Source organism: Neoarius graeffei, chromosome 16, assembly GCF_027579695.1.
Source record: "Neoarius graeffei isolate fNeoGra1 chromosome 16, fNeoGra1.pri, whole genome shotgun sequence".
Lineage (NCBI taxonomy): Eukaryota > Metazoa > Chordata > Actinopteri > Siluriformes > Ariidae > Neoarius > Neoarius graeffei.
The window spans coordinates 10,530,984-10,549,785 of record NC_083584.1 but is presented as its reverse complement, the minus strand read 5'-3'; the positions used below and the strand labels follow the sequence as shown (position 1 = coordinate 10,549,785).

The following is an 18,802-nucleotide window of genomic DNA, read 5'->3' as shown; positions in this document are numbered from 1 at the left end:
ACAATGACCACGCCCAGTTTGCCATGTTAGAATGACCAAACCTGATCTGTCCTATCACAGTGACCAAGCCGATTTTGCCATATCCCGATGACCAAACCTGGTTTGTCCCATCACAGTGACCACACCCATTTTGCCATGTTAAGATTGTAATGTTCTTATCCATCTATGAATAAAACATTAAGAATTTAACTTTGTGCTAGCTTTAGATAGCTGTTTAATGTTACACACGCTCAGTATTACACTCCAGTATCAACTCACTCTCTGGTACTCATCTCATCTCATTATCTCTAGCCGCTTTATCCTTTTACAGGGTCGCAGGCAAGCTGGAGCCTATCCCAGCTGACTACGGGCGAAAGGCGGGGTACACCCTGGACAAGTCGCCAGGTCATCACAGGGCTGACACATAGACACAGACAACCATTCACACTCACATTCACACCTACGGTCAATTTAGAGTCACCAGTTAACCTAACCTGCATGTCTTTGGTCTGTGGGGGAAACTGGAGCACCCGGAGGAAACCCACACGGACACGGGGAGAACATGCAAACTCCACACAGAAAGGCCCTCGCCAGCCCCGGGGCTCGAACCCAGGACCTTCTTGCTGTGAGGCGACAGCGCTAACCACTACACCACCGTGCCGCCCCTCTCTGGTACTACATTCAGTCAATCCGTAGTCTGCTGATGTTAGATCGCCCCCTATGGGTAGCTTCTTTGTTAGCACTTATCATTACATCCCCCTTCCAAACAGGTATCACTTTAAAAGTCAGTCTGTAAATCTTAACAGTCTTTAGTAACATTCAACATGTCAAAAATAGTGCAACAAACCACATTCTTTAGCACTTAGCTTTTCTCTGTAACCAAATGTCTTAACACAGTGCAAATAAAATAAATTCTAGCTTATAGCTTAAATTTCGGGTGGCACGGTGGTGTAGTGGTTAGCGCTGTCGCCTCACAGCAAGAAGGTCCGGGTTCGAGCCCCGTGGCCGGCGAGGGCCTTTCTGTGCGGAGTTTGCATGTTCTCCCCGTGTCCGCGTGGGTTTCCTCCGGGTGCTCCGGTTTCCCCCACAGTCCAAAGACATGCAGGTTAGGTTAACTGGTGACTCTAAATTGAGCGTAGGTGTGAATGTGAGTGTGAATGGTTGTCTGTGTCTATGTGTCAGCCCTGTGATGACCTGGCGACTTGTCCAGGGTGTACCCCGCCTTTCGCCCGTAGTCAGCTGGGATAGGCTCCAGCTTGCCTGCGACCCTGTAGAACAGGATAAAGCGGCTAGAGATAATGAGATGAGATGAGCTTAAATTTCTCTGAGCATCAAACACATTATAGCTCTCTACTTTTTGCACAACTCAGTCAATACACATTATAACAGCAGATTTGGCAGAAGTATGAACAATTATTATTATTCATACTTTTTTTTCCAAGTGAAAAACAGTGCCAAATGTCAACAACTTTCTGTCACATGTCCTTCGTTGAGCAGTTCACCCTTGTTCTATAAGCCTCTCAGGAGGTTTCCTTGGTCTGGTAGACCTTCTCAGTGTCTCAGTCATTGGGAAAGGTGAAGGAGGCTCACTGTGGTGCACATCTGGTGTAACACCCTCTTGTTGTTCAGATCCAGTCTCCTCAGCCTGATGTTCAATGCCCTGAGTCTTTAACAGACTCCTCCTGTTTCTCCTTAACACTTGTCCATTCTCTGACCTGGTTCCTACTTCACTGAGAACTGTTGCTTTCCTGTCCCAGAAGTCAGGGCCCTCAATCCTCACAACATCCCTTTCCTGAAGAGGTTCCAGACGCATTTTCTGTCTGTGCTTGAGTCTCATCCTTTTGTCAGTCAGCTTGCTGTTGTGTTTATTGTTTTTTTGGAATGTGTGGAAGTGTGGTGCGCAGCTTGTGACGCATGAGTAGCTCAGCAAGGAATATTCCACACTCCAGAGATGAAGCCCTGTAGCTTAGCAAAGCCAGGTAAGGATCAGTCTTACTGTCTCTTGCCTTTTTCAAAAGTCTCTTTACAATTTGTACCCCTTTTTCAGCCTGTCCATTCGCCTGTGGATACAAGACGCTAGAGGTGATATGTTGAAATCCATATTGCTTTGCAAAGTAGCTAAATTCACCACAGTCATATTGCGGGCCATTGTCACTGACAACACATTGCGGAATTCCGTGTCTGGCGAAAAACCCTTTCATGTGTGTGATGAACAGATTGTGCTGATGTACTGGAAAGCTGTGCAACTTTTGGATAGTTAGAATAGTAGTCAATCACCAGAAGATAGTCCTTACCATGCAGATGAAACAAATCTGTGCCTACCTTTTGCCAGGGTGCAGTGGGTAGGTCTGCTATCAGCAGATATAATACGAGTGGTTTGTGGTCAGTCTCTGCCGTAAAGGTTGGTAATCCATACACATAACTGTGAAACTTTCCACAGCCAAACACTAGGCCCAAAGTCTCTTTTTCTATCTGAGCATAGCGTTGCTCGGTCTCTGTCATTGATCTAGACGCATATGCTACAGGTTGCCATTTGTCTCCGTTCAGTTGGAGCAGCACAGCTTCCAAGCCATCTTTTGAGGCATCGGTGGAGATTTTTCTTGGTTTTGATGGGTCAAAGGATGTGAGGACTCGCTCAGTAGTTACAGTTTCCTTTAATTGTTTCCACTCTTTCTCATGTTGAGCAGTCCACTCAAACACTGTGCTGTGCTGTAGTAACTCTCTGAGGCATGCTGTCTTGGAGGTAAGATTAGGAATGAATTTTCCCAGGAAGTTGATCATTCCCATGGCTCGCAAGACACCTTTTTTGTCAGTGGGGGCGGGCATGTCCAATATGGCTTGCACTTTTGACTGATCAGGTTTCACCCCTTCACTTGTGATGTTGTCTCCCAAGAAGGTCATCTCTGCGACGCCAAAGAGGCACTTGTCTCTATTCAGTTTTAGTCCATTTTTTTGACTCTCTGTAAGAGTTTCTCCAACCTTTTGTCGTGTTGTTGGCTTGTATTTCCCCAGACAACCAAGTCATCTATATAGACTCTGGTGCCTTCCAGACCTTCTACAACCCCGATTCCAAAAAAGTTGGGACAAAGTACAAATTGTAAATAAAAACGGAATGCAATGATGTGAAAGTTTCAAAATTCCATATTTTATTCAGAATAGAACATAGGTGACATATCAAATGTTTAAAGTGAGAAAATGTATCATTTAAAGAGAAAAATTAGGTGATTTTAAATTTCATGACAACAACACATCTCAAAAAAGTTGGGACAAGGCCATGTTTCCCACTGTGAGACATCCCCTTTTCTCTTTACAACAGTCTGTAAACGTCTGGGGACTGAGGAGACAAGTTGCTCAAGTTTAGGGATAGGAATGTTAACCCATTCTTGTCTAATGTAGGATTCTAGTTGCTCAACTGTCTTGGGTCTTTTTGTCGTACCTTCCATTTTATGATGCGCCAAATGTTTTCTATGGGTGAAAGATCTGGACTGCAGGCTGGCCAGTTCAGTACCCGGACCCTTCTTCTACGCAGCCATGATGCTGTAATTGATGCAGTATGTGGTTTGGCATTGTCATGTTGGAAAATGCAAGGTCTTCCCTGATAGAGACGTCGTCTGGATGGGAGCATATGTTGCTCTAGAACCTGGATATACCTTTCAGCGCTGATGGTGTCTTTCCAGATGTGTAAGCTGCCCATGCCACACGCACTAATGCAACCCCATACCATCAGAGATGCAGGCTTCTGAACTGAGCGCTGATAACAACTTGGGTCGTCCTTCTCCTCTTTAGTCCGAATGACACGGCGTCCCTGATTTCCATAAAGAACTTCAAATTTTGATTCGTCTGACCACAGAACAGTTTTCCACTTTGCCACAGTCCATTTTAAATGAGCCTTGGCCCAGAGAAGACGTCTGCGCTTCTGGATCATGTTTAGATACGGCTTCTTCTTTGAACTACAGAGTTTTAGCTGGCAACGGCGGATGGCACGGTGAATTGTGTTCACAGATAATGTTCTCTGGAAATATTCCTGAGCCCATTTTGTGATTTCCAATACAGAAGCATGCCTGTATGTGATGCAGTGCCGTCTAAGGGCCCGAAGATCACGGGCACCCAGTATGGTTTTCCGGCCTTGACCCTTACGCACAGAGATTCTTCCAGATTCTCTGAATCTTTTGATGATATTATGCACTGTAGATGATGATATGTTCAAACTCTTTGCAATTTTACACTGTCGAACTCCTTTCTGATATTGCTCCACTATTTGTCGGTGCAGAATTAGGGGGATTGGTGATCCTCTTCCCATCTTTACTTCTGAGAGCCGCTGCCACTCCAAGATGCTCTTTTTATACCCAGTCATGTTAATGACCTATTGCCAATTGACCTAATGAGTTGCAATTTGGTCCTCCAGCTGTTCCTTTTTTGTACCTTTAACTTTTCCAGCCTCTTATTGCCCCTGTCCCAACTTTTTTGAGATGTGTTGCTGTCATGAAATTTCAAATGAGCCAATATTTGGCATGAAATTTCAAAATGTCTCACTTTCGACATTTGATATGTTGTCTATGTTCTATTGTGAATACAATATCAGTTTTTGAGATTTGTAAATCATTGCATTCCGTTTTTATTTACAATTTGTACATTGTCCCAACTTTTTTGGAATCGGGGTTGTATTATGGACTCCATCGCTCTGTGGAAGATCTCTGGTGCTGATTTAATGCCAAATGGGAGCCTCAAGAAACAGTAATGCCCGAATGGTGTGTTAAAGGTAGTGTACTTGCTGCTTTCTGGGTCCAGCCTCAGCTGCCAAAACCCGTGTGAAGCATCTAGTTTGCTAAAAAACTTAGCACCAGCCATTTCACTCATTACCTCTTATCGTTTTGGGATCTGGCAATGCCCTCTTTTAATATTTTCATTTAGATCTTTGGAATCAAGGCAGACTCTTTGAGCACCTGTGTTCTTTTTCTTGACACGTGATGGAGTTAACCCAATCTCTGGGCTCTTCCACTCGTTCAATGACACCCATTTGAGTCATTCTTTCAAGCTCTTTTTTCAAGCCAGCCTTGAGTGGTGCAGGCACTCTCCTTGGGGCATGCACTACAGGCACGGCATCATCCTTGAGCTGAATTTTGTAAGTGTAAGGTAATGTCCCATGTCCTTTGAAGACCGAAGGGAATTTATTGACAATGTCTGAACTTCCCTCACACTGTTGGTGTTCCAGTCTTTTGCCTTGTTTGACCAAGTTCATGCTGTCAGTGTTTATCTGACAGATCCTCTTTATTGTCCAAGGTCCTCAGATGCTTTGTCTCCTAAGGGTGACTCGTGTCCATCAGGCACAATGATGAACAACATGTTATGCTGTTTGCCTTTCGCAGTCACTTTAAGTCTGCATCCACCTTTTGTTTGTATTGGCTGATTATTATAGGCCTTCAGACGTGTGACTTTTTTCTGTGAATCTTTTAGGCTTCTCAGTCAGTGTGTTGAAATCCTTCTCACTGATCAAGTTAGCTTTGGCCCCTGTGCCAATTTTAAATGCTACAATTGTCCCATTGACTAACAGCGGAACAGTCCATTTGTCATCTGTGACTGTACTTACAGTTTGACCTGTATCGTTTATTCTTGAGGACTGTGTGGTGACATCTTCATCATGTGACACCATCTTAATGAAAAATGTGTCACTCAAGTCATCACTGTCATCTGTGTCTTCCTGCACTGTGTGTACACCCTGTCCTTTCTTCTTAGAGAGACACATTCTTGCATAATGGTTTTGTCCTTTGCATTTTGCACATTTTTCCATAGGCAGGACATTGTCTTAGTCTGTGTTTCTCACCGCATCTCTTGCAAGTGAACATTTCTTTATCACTGGTTTTAATCCTGTTATCAGTGTTTTTAAATTTGCTCCGTGGCTTTCCTTTCGTTGTCACGGCGTTCACTGCCTCGTCTTCTTGGCGTGCTGCTCCATGAGCAGGCTCTCTGAAAGTCAGTACATGTTGTCGTGCTAGCTCACTGGCTTGACATATTTTTATAGTACTGTCTAACGTGAGTTCTGTTTCTCTGAATGGTTTCTCCCGGAGCTTCTTCTCATTAGTTCCAAACACTATTTGATCTCTTATCATGGAGTCTCTGAGAACATCAAAATTACAAGACTGAGCTTTAATCTTGAGGTCGGTGAGAAAAGGATCAAATGACTCACCCTGGTGCTGTAAACGTGAGCGAAAGATGTACTGTACCTCTCGTACATTTCATTTTTCTTTGACAGACAGTGCTCGTCAAATTTCTTCAAGACCTCATCAAGCTTGCCTTTGTCCTCGGATTGAGCAAACACAAATGTGTTGAAGACCTCTATTGCTTCTGTGCTGGCGACGGTGAGCAGCATGGCTATTTTTCTTTCATCTGCCCGTCGATCCACTCCGACAGCCATAATATAAAGCAGGAACTGCTGTTTGAAAGCCCTCCAACTTGCATCTACATTTCCAGTCAGCTTCAGCGGACTTGGCGGTTTCATTGCATCCATCTTGTGTCGCTTCTTATTCTTAACCCGACTCCTGGTACCATGTAATGTTCTTATTCATCTATGAATAAAACATTAAGAATTGAACTTTGTGCTAGCTTCAGATAGCTGTTTAATGTTACACACGCTCAGGATTACACTCCAGTATCGACTCACTCTCTGGTACTACATTCAGTCAATCCGTAGTCTGCTGATGTTAGATCGCCCCCATGGGTAGCTTCTTTGTTAGCACTTATCATTACAAAGATGACCAAACCTGGTTTACTATTTTATAATGACCACGCCCAGTTTGCCATATTCCAATGACCAAACCTGTTTTGTCCTATCACAGTGACTACGCCCATTTTGCCATGTCAGGATGACCAAACCTCATCTCATCTCATCTCATCTCATTATCTGTAGCCGCTTTATCCTGTTCTACAGGGTCGTAGGCAAGCTGGAGCCTATCCCAGCTGACTACGGGCGAAAGGCGGGGTACACCCTGGACAAGTCGCCAGGTCATCACAGGGCTGACACATAGACACAGACAACCATTCACACTCACATTCACACCTACGCTCAATTTAGAGTCACCAGTTAACCTAACCTGCATGTCTTTGGACTGTGGGGGGAACCGGAGCACCCGGAGGAATCCCACGCAGACACGGGGAGAACATGCAAACTCCACAAAGAAAGACCCTCGCTGGCCACGCGGCTCGAACCCGGACCTTCTTGCTGTGAGGCAACAGCGCTAACCACTACACCACCGTGCCGCCTGTGGTCATTCTGATAGGACAAATCACATTTGCTCATCGGAATATTGCAAACTGGGCGTGGTCATTGTAAAATAATAAACCAGGTTTGGTCATGGGCGGCACGGTGGTGTAGTGGTTAGCGCTGTCGCCTCACAGCAAGAAGGTCCGGGTTCGAGCCCTGTGGCCGGCGAGGGCCTTTCTGTGTGGAGTTTGCATGTTCTCCCCGTGTCCGCGTGGGTTTCCTCCGGGTGTTCCGGTTCCCCCCACAGTCCAAAGACATGCAGGTTAGGTTAACTGGTGGCTCTAAATTGACCGTAGGTGTGAATGTGAGTGTGAATGGTTGTCTGTGTCTATGTGTCAGCCCTGTGATGACCTGGCGACTTGTCCAGGGTGTACCCCGCCTTTCGCCCGTAGTCAGCTGGGATAGGCTCCAGCTTGCCTGCGACCCTGTAGAACAGGATAAAGCGGCTACAGATAATGAGATGAGAAGATGACCAAACCTGGTTTAGTATTTTACAATAGCCACGCCCAGTTTACCATATTCCGATGATCAAATCTGATTTGTCCTATCAGAATGACCACACCCATTTTGCCATGTTAAGATGACCAAACCTGGTTTGCCCTATCACAATGACCACACCCATTTATCTTCCTATACCACAATGACCACACCCATTTTACCATATTAGGATGACCAAACCTGGTTTGCCATTATTACAAAAGACCATGCCCAGTTTGTCATATTAGGCATAATTCTTTCACTTTTCTTTTAAAAAAGCATAATAAAATAAACTATATGCGTCCACATTACGATCAAGTTCCTCGAGTCAGTGTCTTGTAGACGTGGGGTAAATGTCGATGTGTGTGATATGGAAAAAAAAAACCCAAACAAACAATAAAATGCAAAATAACAAGATGTGCTGGATCAAGTGCTATTCTCTAAGCTGCTCTATAATTAGTGCAGAAGCCGTTTTGTTAAATTGAACCAAAGTTGCAGTGATTGTGATAATTATAAAACCGTTTGTGTTTAAAGCCCATCTCGGACATTTCTACTCAAGAAAAGTCCGGCAACCTCGGAGGCGTGTTCTACACTTGGGTGATTTTAATAATATGATGATTATGACACACAAAAAGAAAACCACCTTAATCAGGCGCTTCGATGAATATTTATCCGTAAAGCCTTTGGTTCAGTCGCCGTATTGCGCCTTTGTGCTCCACTTCATTAAACACGCTTATTTATTCAGAGGACTTACTTGATGTTGTCCAGACGGCTGGAGTCGGGTTTGAGGGCGGACGAGTTGCGGACCATCTTGTGAAGAGTGACCATCAGGAACACCAGGTTCAGCTGGAGGTCAAACAAAGGTCAGAGGTTATACAGAAGGTACAGGTGAGTCCACGATCGCAGTGCTGTTTGTGTTCCACTGAGATTCCGGTTACAAATACGGAAACAAATGTAATGTAAAAGACATTTTAAAGACGTTAAACATCTACGGCACGTCAAATGATAATACTTCTGCATTAAGGTGTGAATCTGCGAAGCTGCATCAGACAAATCTCCTGAGGATCATGAGAAGAAGAAGAAGAGAACGTTTCTGATTGGCTTTTTTTCTTGTTTCTATGATTAAGAAATGATCTCATCAGTTAATAAGTAAATTATTGATTAAAATAATACTTTTTGAGCAAATAATTAGAATATCCTTCTTAATGTCTCGTCACGCCGTTAGCATGGATGCTAGTTAACCGTGTTTTGTGTATTTGGTCATTTTATGCTTAAAAAAAAACAAAAGAAAAAACAAACAAACAAACAAAGAACGGTTACTCATTTAAAAGCAATCAGAAATGAAACCAAACTAAAAATGAGAACCAAAATAAAAATATTCAATTGTTTGAATGCACATTTCTATAGATTCACTGTTGGGAGGGAAAGAAGAAAAAAAAAAACCTTCCAAGAGCTAAATATCACCACAATCGTGAAGTCACTCATACAGAAACATCAGCGTCCATCATACTTCATACTTTATCCTTTATCCAGGATTTATAAGTTTGTTATTTTATTTAATCAAGCACCTTTTGTTTTCCAAACCTTAACCGTGTTAGAAGATTAAAAAGTGCACTAAATTCGAGAGATGATTGTGATCTGGAAAAAAAAAAAAAATCCAAAAACTTTCCAAAAGGTGAAGCTGAGAGAGAACAATACCATGATGATGAAGGACACGGGGCCGATGAAGCTCCACACGAAGTAGTTATCAACCCGCAACCAGCACCTACACACACACACACAAGCATATCATCATCGTCATCATCATCTGCTGCTCTGTCATCAATCATACAGCTCTAACACTCATAACCCAGTGTGTCTCACACAAATAATTAATCACAGCCAACAGCAGGTTTGTTTCTGAAATGAGGAACGTTATTGATCTCTAAAGTGCTCGCAATGATGCCACACATTTTATCTGAAATCGTTATCATTCCCGCACCGTTTTTGTCACGGCGTCCAAAGCAAAAGCAATAAAGAACTAATAAAACTGAGTTCTGGTTTTAATTATGATCAGAAAGATGACGGTGTCTAATTTTGTACAAGACGGGAGCTGCGCTGGTGTTGGAGCTTCAATGCTGAGAAAAAGAAAAAAAAATCTGAACATGAATTTCCAATTTTTAAATTACACACGCGTCATGTTTAATATAATTCTTTTCCTCTGTGGTGTATTTAATAAACATCTTTATATTTTTGCCAATGTTTTTTTTTTTTTCCTTTGGTTTGAATCTGCTCAAGGTAAGAGCTGTGGATAAAAATTCAATATTTTTTTGGGGGGAGGGGTTGTGGCTCAGCTGGATAAGGCGCCATACCATAAATCCGGGGACCTGGGTTCGATTCTGACCTGAGGTCATTTCCCAATCCCTCCCTGTCTCTCTTCTGCTCATTTCCTGTCTCTACACTGTCCTATCTAATAAAGGTGAAAAAAGCCCCCAAAAAATATCTTTAAAAAAAAAAATCAATATTGGTGCTGGATTTTAAATAAATAAATAGGCAAGTTAGAAGGACACAGGGTAGAGTAGAGATAATATCTCCAACAAGGCACATGCTATCAACATCAAAATCAAATCACTGGAACTGAGGATAATACTAAAGCTGTCCACCAAATTTCATCCAAATCTTTTCACTACTTTTTGAGTAACATTGGGAAGAGAGAAAAAAATTCTGGATCCACATACATATCCGGATTTGCGTCAAAATCTAATCAATTGGGGCGGCACGGTGGTGTAGTGGTTAGCGCTGTCGCCTCACAGCAAGAAGGTCCGGGTTCGAGTCCCGTGGCCGGCGAGGGCCTTTCTGTGTGGAGTTTGCATGTTCTGTCCGTGTGGGTTTCCTCCGGGTGCTCCGGTTTCCCCCACAGTCCAAAGACATGCAGGTTAGGTTAACTGGTGACTCTAAATTGAGCGTAGGTGTGAATGTGAGTGTGAATGGTTGTCTGTGTCTATGTGTCAGCCCTGTGATGACCTGGTGACTTGTCCAGGGTGTACCCCGCCTTTCGCCCGTAGTCAGCTGGGATAGGCTCCAGCTTGCCTGCGACCCTGTAGAACAGGATAAAGCGGCTAGAGATAATGAGATGAGAATGAGATCTAATCAATTGTTCCTTGGCCCATGGTGCACCTTTCCTCCAAATTTAATCAAAATCCATTCAATACTTTTTGAGTTATGTTGAAAACAAACAAATGGAGGTGAAAACATAACCTTCTCCAACACAGTTGACGGAGGTAATCAGAACCTGAAATGAAAATCTCACAAATTTCATTCCCAGTGATACAGATTTTGTTACAGTCGGCCTAAAGTGAGGACTCCAGGACTTCCAGGGTCAATCATCTCTCACTCTCACGTCCCTGAAGTGAAGTCAAGAGATGTGGATGAGAATGATATGAATCGTATTGAGTTGAATTCATCCAAAGTTTTTATTTTCCACTGAAAAATAATACTGTGAGTTGGCCTAGTGGTTAGCGTGTCCACCTCTCATTCGGGAGATCGCGAGTTCTACTCGCGGTCGGATCATCCCAAAGCCCATTATAAAAATGGTACCTACTGCCATCTGGCAAGGCACGCTGCAATACAGATGTGAGTGAGGAGTCAAACTCTCATGGTTACCAGAGGACACCCCCCCCATAGGCGAGAGGCCGAGGGCTATAGAAACTGAGATCAGCACCGCACCCATATGCCTTAAAGAGTTGGTTAGTAATGGGCTAGGAGACTGTCTGGGAAGACCAGATCTTGGCATGAGAGGGACTTTTACTTGACTTGAAATAATAATAAGTTTAACTTGTATAGCACATTTCCTACATGCTTTACAATTACAAAACAAAAAGGGAAAAAAAAGGTCCACCAAAAGAGGGTCAGGATGTAATTCCAGTGGTGTAGCTGCCCACAATCCCATGAAAAGCTGCACTAGGGTATGTCCCACACCACTTGCACAGTCGCTGCGATGCCACAAGGCAACATCAGTTGGAACACCGTGACATGGATCCACAAAGCGAGCACTAAGCACTGCCATACAGAGTGCTGGACAGCCCCGATGTTAAAAAGAGAAACAAGTTCACTGCAGTCCATAGCAAGCAGAACACACATCGCCCATGGTGGACCAAGGTCTGAAGGAAACTGACGCCCAAAATTGGGTCTGGAACTACACCACAACCGGCAGACAAAACATTCAAACAAAGAACAAACATCAAACTATACAATCCAAAAAAAAAAACCCTCAGTGAGAAGCGGCAGCCAAAACACACACAATGTCGTCTCAACTGGAAACGGGAACCTGTATAGTTAAAACATGAAGACAGGGTCATCTATATCCCCTGCCCCCCCCAACTATATACCAAGTTTCAATACATTATCTGTCATATTTTTCAAGTTCTGCTGCAGCAAACCAACCCGACCTCTTTACACAGACCTCATAAACCCACCGGACCTTTGGTCCAGCTGAGCTAAAAATGAAAATTTCTCACATTTCTTAGTATCAAAAAGCACATAAACATTACTTAATCAACACATATACCAACTTTCAAGACCGTACCACTCACAGTTTTCAAGTTCTGCTCCGGAAACAAAACCTACCCCTAAGACTAACCTGAGAGACCAAGTCTGAAACTGTTTCCATGGAAACATGAAAAATTACAATTTCTCAAATTTCTTAGTATGAAAAGGCACGTCTACATCACCTTGTTAACATGTACACCAAGTTTCAAATCCGTATCATGAATAGTTTTGGATATGCGCTCTGGAAACGAACACTGCTCTTAGAAACTGAGTCAAAATATATATTTTTATGTAAAAAATTGAAAAATACTTTTTTTCCCCAAAAAATCCAAAAGGCACCAGTTCACATGTTGCTTGATAGGTATACAAAGTTTCATGAAGCTTTCTTCAGTAGTTTTAAAGATACGGCCCAGAAATGAAAATGTGACCGGACAGACGGACGGCTGGACAGACAGATGGAACCCATTTCTATATCCCCCGACAAACTTCATTTGGGCAGGGGATAATTGAAAAATTAAGAAGCTAACTTTTACCAGCAAGCTAATGTTAGAGAACCCTGACTAGCTAGAACGTTACCTGAACAGGTAAGCCAGGCATCGAGTGTTTTTTTTTTTTTTTTTAATATATTGCATTTTCCTGGGAATGCCAGCTTCTTCTCCTCTGACCTAATTTACATAAATTACATATCTGTATTTCTGAGGTTTGGATTTTTATAAATCTTAAAACCTTAATATGTAATTTCACATGTATAGGTTTTATAAAGAAACTCATACCCCAATAATAAGAAAAATAAAACTGATAAAATGCAAACTATACAGAAAAAAAACATGATTTCTTAAAAAAATAGTTTGAAATAAACACACAAACATGTCTTATTGTCCTTGTGAGGACCTTCCACTGATATACAGTTCTGTGCAAAAGTCTTAGCCCCCCCCTCTATTTTTTTTCACACAAACTTTGTTGTAGATTTCTATTTTATGACTTCAACATTATCGAGTCAAAACATTACAAAAACATTTTAGAGTTCCAAACATTTGTGCTGGTGGTGGTGGTGGGGTTCCAGCACAAAATTAAGGCCCACTTTACACGGGGACGGTCTGAAACAAAAACGCAAAAGTCCGTTTTCGTTCTCACTTTTTTCCGCGTCTACACGACCGTTTTCAAGGAGGAAATCTGCGTCTATACGGTGACGCATAAATGTGTGGAAGTCAATTGGATGTGCATGCCAGGCGGCTAGGTGGTGCTGTGAAAGACCTCCGCTATGTCTGCACGCATGCGCAACGTCTTCCGTCTTGTCTGATCTGCACATCTGCGCCGCGAAAACTTTGACTACTCTGGCTATGGTAAGTAAGAAAGTAAGTAAAAAAGTAAGAGCATGCTATACCCGCCTCTGTTCATTAACGGTATATGTGCAGATTCGGTATAGATGTTCGAAGGACTCCTGGACGTTTATTAAAGCTGCCAGAGCAGCTTGAAGGTCCGTTGGATCGATGTAATCAGACATGCTCTTACTTTTTTACTTACTTTCTTACTTCCCGGGCTGGCATGTACAGTATATGACATGTGTATGACGTAAACGCGTACCCGACGTGAGCAGATCCGAGCAGAGTTTCGCGTATTGGGTAGTTTACACGGATATGCAACGGGGGCTGTTTTTAACTTATCCACTCTGGAAGGCGTTTTCAATTTTTTCTGTTTTTCAGCCTCGAAAATGCCGTCCCCGTGTAGACGAAAGGCACTTACGATAAAATCTCATCTCTCATCTCATTATCTGTAGCCGCTTTATCCTGTTCTACAGGGTCGCAGGCAAGCTGGAGCCTATCCCAGCTGACTATGGGTGAAAGGCGGGGTACACCCTGGACAAGTCGCCAGGTCATCACAGGGCTGACACATAGACACAGACAACCATTCACACTCACATTCACACCTACGGTCAATTTAGAGTCACCAGTTAACCTAACCTGCATGTCTTTGGACTGTGGGGGAAACCGGAGCACCCGGAGGAAACCCACGTGGACATGGGGAGAACATGCAAACTCTGCACAGAAAGGCCCTCGCCGGCCACGGGGCTCGAACCCGGACCTTCTTGCTGTGAGGCGACAGCGCTAACCACTACACCACCGTGCCGCCCACAAAATTAAATGTTACAGAAAAAAAAAGTTTGTATCCGAGCAGCGCATTCCATAAGAGAGCACTTTTCAGATTAAAAAAGAAAACATAATGAAGGCTGCTGGGTTTTGGTGCAAAATGACAACGCGAGCGTGACAAAGTGTCCAGAAGAACTGTGGCTGGTTCTGGAAGATGCTCAGTAAAACCTACAGCTCATTTCCGCATAAAACTGCACCTGAAACATCTCACACCAAATATTGGCTTTGTTTCATTTATTATGGCCTACTGATTACTGTTATATATATATATTTTTTTTTAAATGTTGAAACATTTCACTTCATTATTTTTTAAGCCATTTTTGGTCAACAGTACTTCTTTACATGTGACTAAGAACTTTTGCACCGGACTCTATAATCGTTCATTTAATTAACGCTCTGATTACACCTCATTCTAAACCCAGAGTTCACCTCAGTAATCAAAGAGAAATATTTTTGCTGCATTTAAAAAGAATTATTTATTTTGTCAGAAGACGATGACTGGTCCCTGTTTTACCACCCACAAGGAACGGGTTCTGTTCTGGTCCGTGGACCAAATTGTTATCCGTTCAAAGGCATTTTGACTAAAAAATAAATCAGTTCTGAATCTGAAAAGTCGTTTCCCAGCTGGAATCAAAATACTGTATATCTGGTTTTTCCAGAATGAACCGTGATGACATCAGTGGGTGTGCCATGAGTTTGGAGAGGAAGCAGAGTGAAGTGATGGAGGACGCAACGGAAAAGGAAACATCTCCAGAAAAAAAAATGGATTAAAAATAAATATCTAGAACAAAAGCTCGGAGGTAATCAATGTGCGCTGCCATCTTGCTCCTACTGTAACTTCAACTACTCAGCATCATGGAGGTCCATATCAGGAACACTCAACATGCGAACATGAACGTTATCCTGCCGATTTTATCGCTTTTGTTCGCGTTCCGTGCTGCAAAACTGTGGAACTCAATTCCTCTGGAAGTAAAACAGTGCAAATCTCTCATGGCTTTCACAATCGCCATCAGGACCGTGTTTCTGTGAAAACTGTGCGTCAATAGAAATAATTTGTATATAATTTTTGTTTCGGGGCGGCACGGTGGTGTAGTGGTTAGCGCTGTCGCCTCACAGCAAGAAGGTCCGGGTTCGAGCCCCGTGGCCGGCGAGGGCCTTTCTGTGCGGAGTTTGCATGTTCTCCCCGTGGGTTTCCTCCGGGTGCTCCGGTTTCCCCCACAGTCCAAAGACATGCAGGTTAGGTTAACTGGTGACTCTAAATTGAGCGTAGGTGTGAATGTGAGTGTGAATGGTTGTCTGTGTCTATGTGTCAGCCCTGTGATGACCTGGCGACTTGTCCAGGGTGTACCCCGCCTTTCGCCCGTAGTCAGCTGGGATAGGCTCCAGCTCGCCTGCGACCCTGTAGAACAGGATAAAGCGGCTAGAGATAATGAGATGAGAGATGAGATTTTTGTTTCGATTTTATGACAGATTTTTTCTTCCTGTTACTATTGTCATTTTTTTCGTTAGATGAGAGCCACATGTATAATATCTAAAGGATATCAAGTGCTAGCTCTCAATTTAAAAAAAAAGTCATCTATGGTTTACTCCTGTTGTGAATTGTGCCACGCCCTCCGTTCATGACACATCCTTGATTATAACAGTTCCACTCAAAACTGGTGAAAATGTGGGCACCAAGGTTCAAAGAATCCTGAACAGAACCGGTTCAAGAACCCATTCCCTGCTGGTTGAAAAGGCATCTGAGGCGATGTCTGACTCCATGATGTCATTCATACTCCATTGTCACAAAGGATTAAAAACAAGCACGGGTTATTCATACAGAGCGGTGCTTCTCAAAAGTTTTGGCTTGTCAGTCATGTTTAAAATCAAGTTTCCTTTTAATGGATTGGAAAAGAAACGGATTTTTTTATAGCGACAATTAAAATCAGCTCAAACTAAAACATTTCCGACTATTTCTAAGTTTTTCTTCACTCGTGATGATGATCCAGACTTCAGCATTTAATCACTTATTAAACCCAATTATTCATCCGAACAGCTCTAATGACATTAAATTAACTTCCACGAGGAAAAAAAAAAAACACAGAAATGTATTTAATTAATACTCGAGCATTTTATTCAGTTAGTGCTCGAATTTCCTGTGAAGTTCCTTTTCTACAAGTTACCCAAACCCAAAAGGGAAAGACGGGGACGGATGAGTGAAAGGGAAAAAACAAAACAAAAAAACAAATCCTACATCATTACCTCTGTGATATACTGTAAAAAAAAGTGGCATTAAAATAAAAATAATTTTAAAAAATCAATTTGGCAGGGATGAATCCAACCCAAGAATCTGACAGATGCACATTTGCAGAAATATTTTCACTAATTTTACCAGATCGCTATGGATTTTCACAGGGGCATAGAGCACACTGAGCGCTTTCTGAAGAGGGCAGCCATGGACCGCTATGACCGCGGCTTGGTCCGCTATTCTCCCCCGAACCCCCAGGCGAGCGTGACTCACTGAAAACTTTAATATGAGCCCTGACTCCAACTGCATGCGCATTCATAACTCAGCCACCGAAAGTCCAAGCCCTGCCAAACATTACAGGCACCTCTCGCTCCCTGTGACCTTCCAAAACAGCCCAGGCTTGACCCGCGACAACCGCGGCTCAGCCCATTAGTAGCGGCAAATTTCGACCTCTTTCTGGAGCATTGTATTGGTTTGACCTAGATTCTTTGTCTCAGGTCATGCTATACAAAGCATCGTGAGAATACAGGTGATTAGGTCAGATAAACATCACTGCTTACCACATGTGGTCGGATCCTGAACTATTGGTCAGTTGGTTGAGTGTGGTTATAGCCCATGTAGCTGGCTTGTGGTAAACAAACGCCCCATAACCGATGCCAAGTAGTGCATGTATATTTTGACCGATGCATCGGTCTGGATCCATCCCTGAATATCAAGGGAATTGTTGAGAGATGATTTTAAACAAAATCATTCCACATCATTTCTATTTCCAGCCAATCAGCTTTTCTTGTTCGTTTATTTAATGAAGAACAAGAGTGCCCTGAGAGCACAATATCTCCCGCTGGAAACTCGGCCATAACTCTGGGAAAATGCGACTGAATTGAACAAAATTACAATCTGCGCATTACCAACATACAACAAAGAATCCTGCCAAGTTTGGTGAAATTCCTCCAAATATTGTGAGTGGAGTTGATTTCAGAAGGTGAGTACCCTTCCTGGGACGGACATCATCACGACATAATCCCCCTTCGGGCCTTTCGGCCAGCGGGGGATAAAAAATTGTGAGGGAAGTTGATTTCAGAAAGCAAGCACACCTTGATGAAATTGCCAAAGTACAAGTTTGTTATTAATCAAGGGCATAACTCTGGGAAAATTTGACCAAATTAAACAAAATTTCAATCTGCGTATAACTGTCATATAACAAAGCCTTTTGCCAAGTTTGGTGAAATTCCTCCACAAATTGTGAGAGGAGTTGATTTCAGAAGAATGTACACCCTCATGAAACTGTCAAAGTACAAGTTATTTAATCAAGGGTCAAAACTCTGGGAAAATTTTCACAAATGAAATTAAATCGCAATCTGCGTATTACTGTCATATAACAAGGCCTTTTGCCAAGCTTCGAGAAATTCATCCAAAAATTGCGAGAGGAGTTGATGTCAGAAGGAAAACACACCTTCATGAAATTGTGAAAGTACAAGGCTGTTAATCAAGGGCTGTAACTCTGCTAAAATGCGACCGGATGGAACGAAATTACAATATGTGTATTACTGACATATCACAAAGAATTCTGCCAAGTTTTGTGAAATTCCTCCAAAAATTCTGAGAGGGGTTGATTTCAGAAGGTGAGTGCCCTTCCTGTGACGGATGGATGGACAGACTTACGGACGGACAGAAATAATCCCACTTCAGGCCTTTTGGCCAGTGGGGGACAACAAAACCAATGGAATGAAGAAAAGCAGTTCAGACACTGAGCACCTTCTTGGAAAAGCCGAGATATTTACGTAACTATCTAACATTACTGCGTGACGGTAAATTTCATAATAACACTAGCTAACTACAACCCCGATTCCAAAAAAGTTGGGACAAAGTACAAATTGTAAATAAAAACGGAATGCAATAATTTACAAATCTCAAAAACTGATATTGCATTCACAGTAGAACATAGACAACATATCAAATGTCGAAAGTGAGACATTTTGAAATTTCATGCCAAATATTGGCTCATTTGAAATTTCATGACAGCAACACATCTCAAAAAAGTTGGGACAGGGGCAATAAGAGGCTGGAAAAGTTAAAGGTACAAAAAAGGAACAGCTGGAGGACCAAATTGCAACTCATTAGGTCAATTGGCAATAGGTCATTAACATGACTGGGTATAAAAAGAGCATCTTGGAGTGGCAGCGGCTC

At 42.7% G+C, this 18,802-nt stretch overlaps 1 protein-coding gene across 1 annotated transcript in view; it reads right to left on the bottom strand.

Moving 5' to 3' along the window:
- adgrl1a (adhesion G protein-coupled receptor L1a) overlaps positions 1–18,802 on the bottom strand; it is a 370,320-nt gene that overhangs the window by 20,175 nt on the left and 331,343 nt on the right. The window contains exons 19-20 of the mRNA XM_060942476.1: positions 9,413–9,479; positions 8,469–8,560 (exon numbers count right to left, since the gene is read on the bottom strand). Of these exons, the coding sequence (XP_060798459.1) occupies positions 8,469–8,560; positions 9,413–9,479 (159 nt within the window). The remainder of the gene's footprint in view (positions 1–8,468; positions 8,561–9,412; positions 9,480–18,802) is intronic.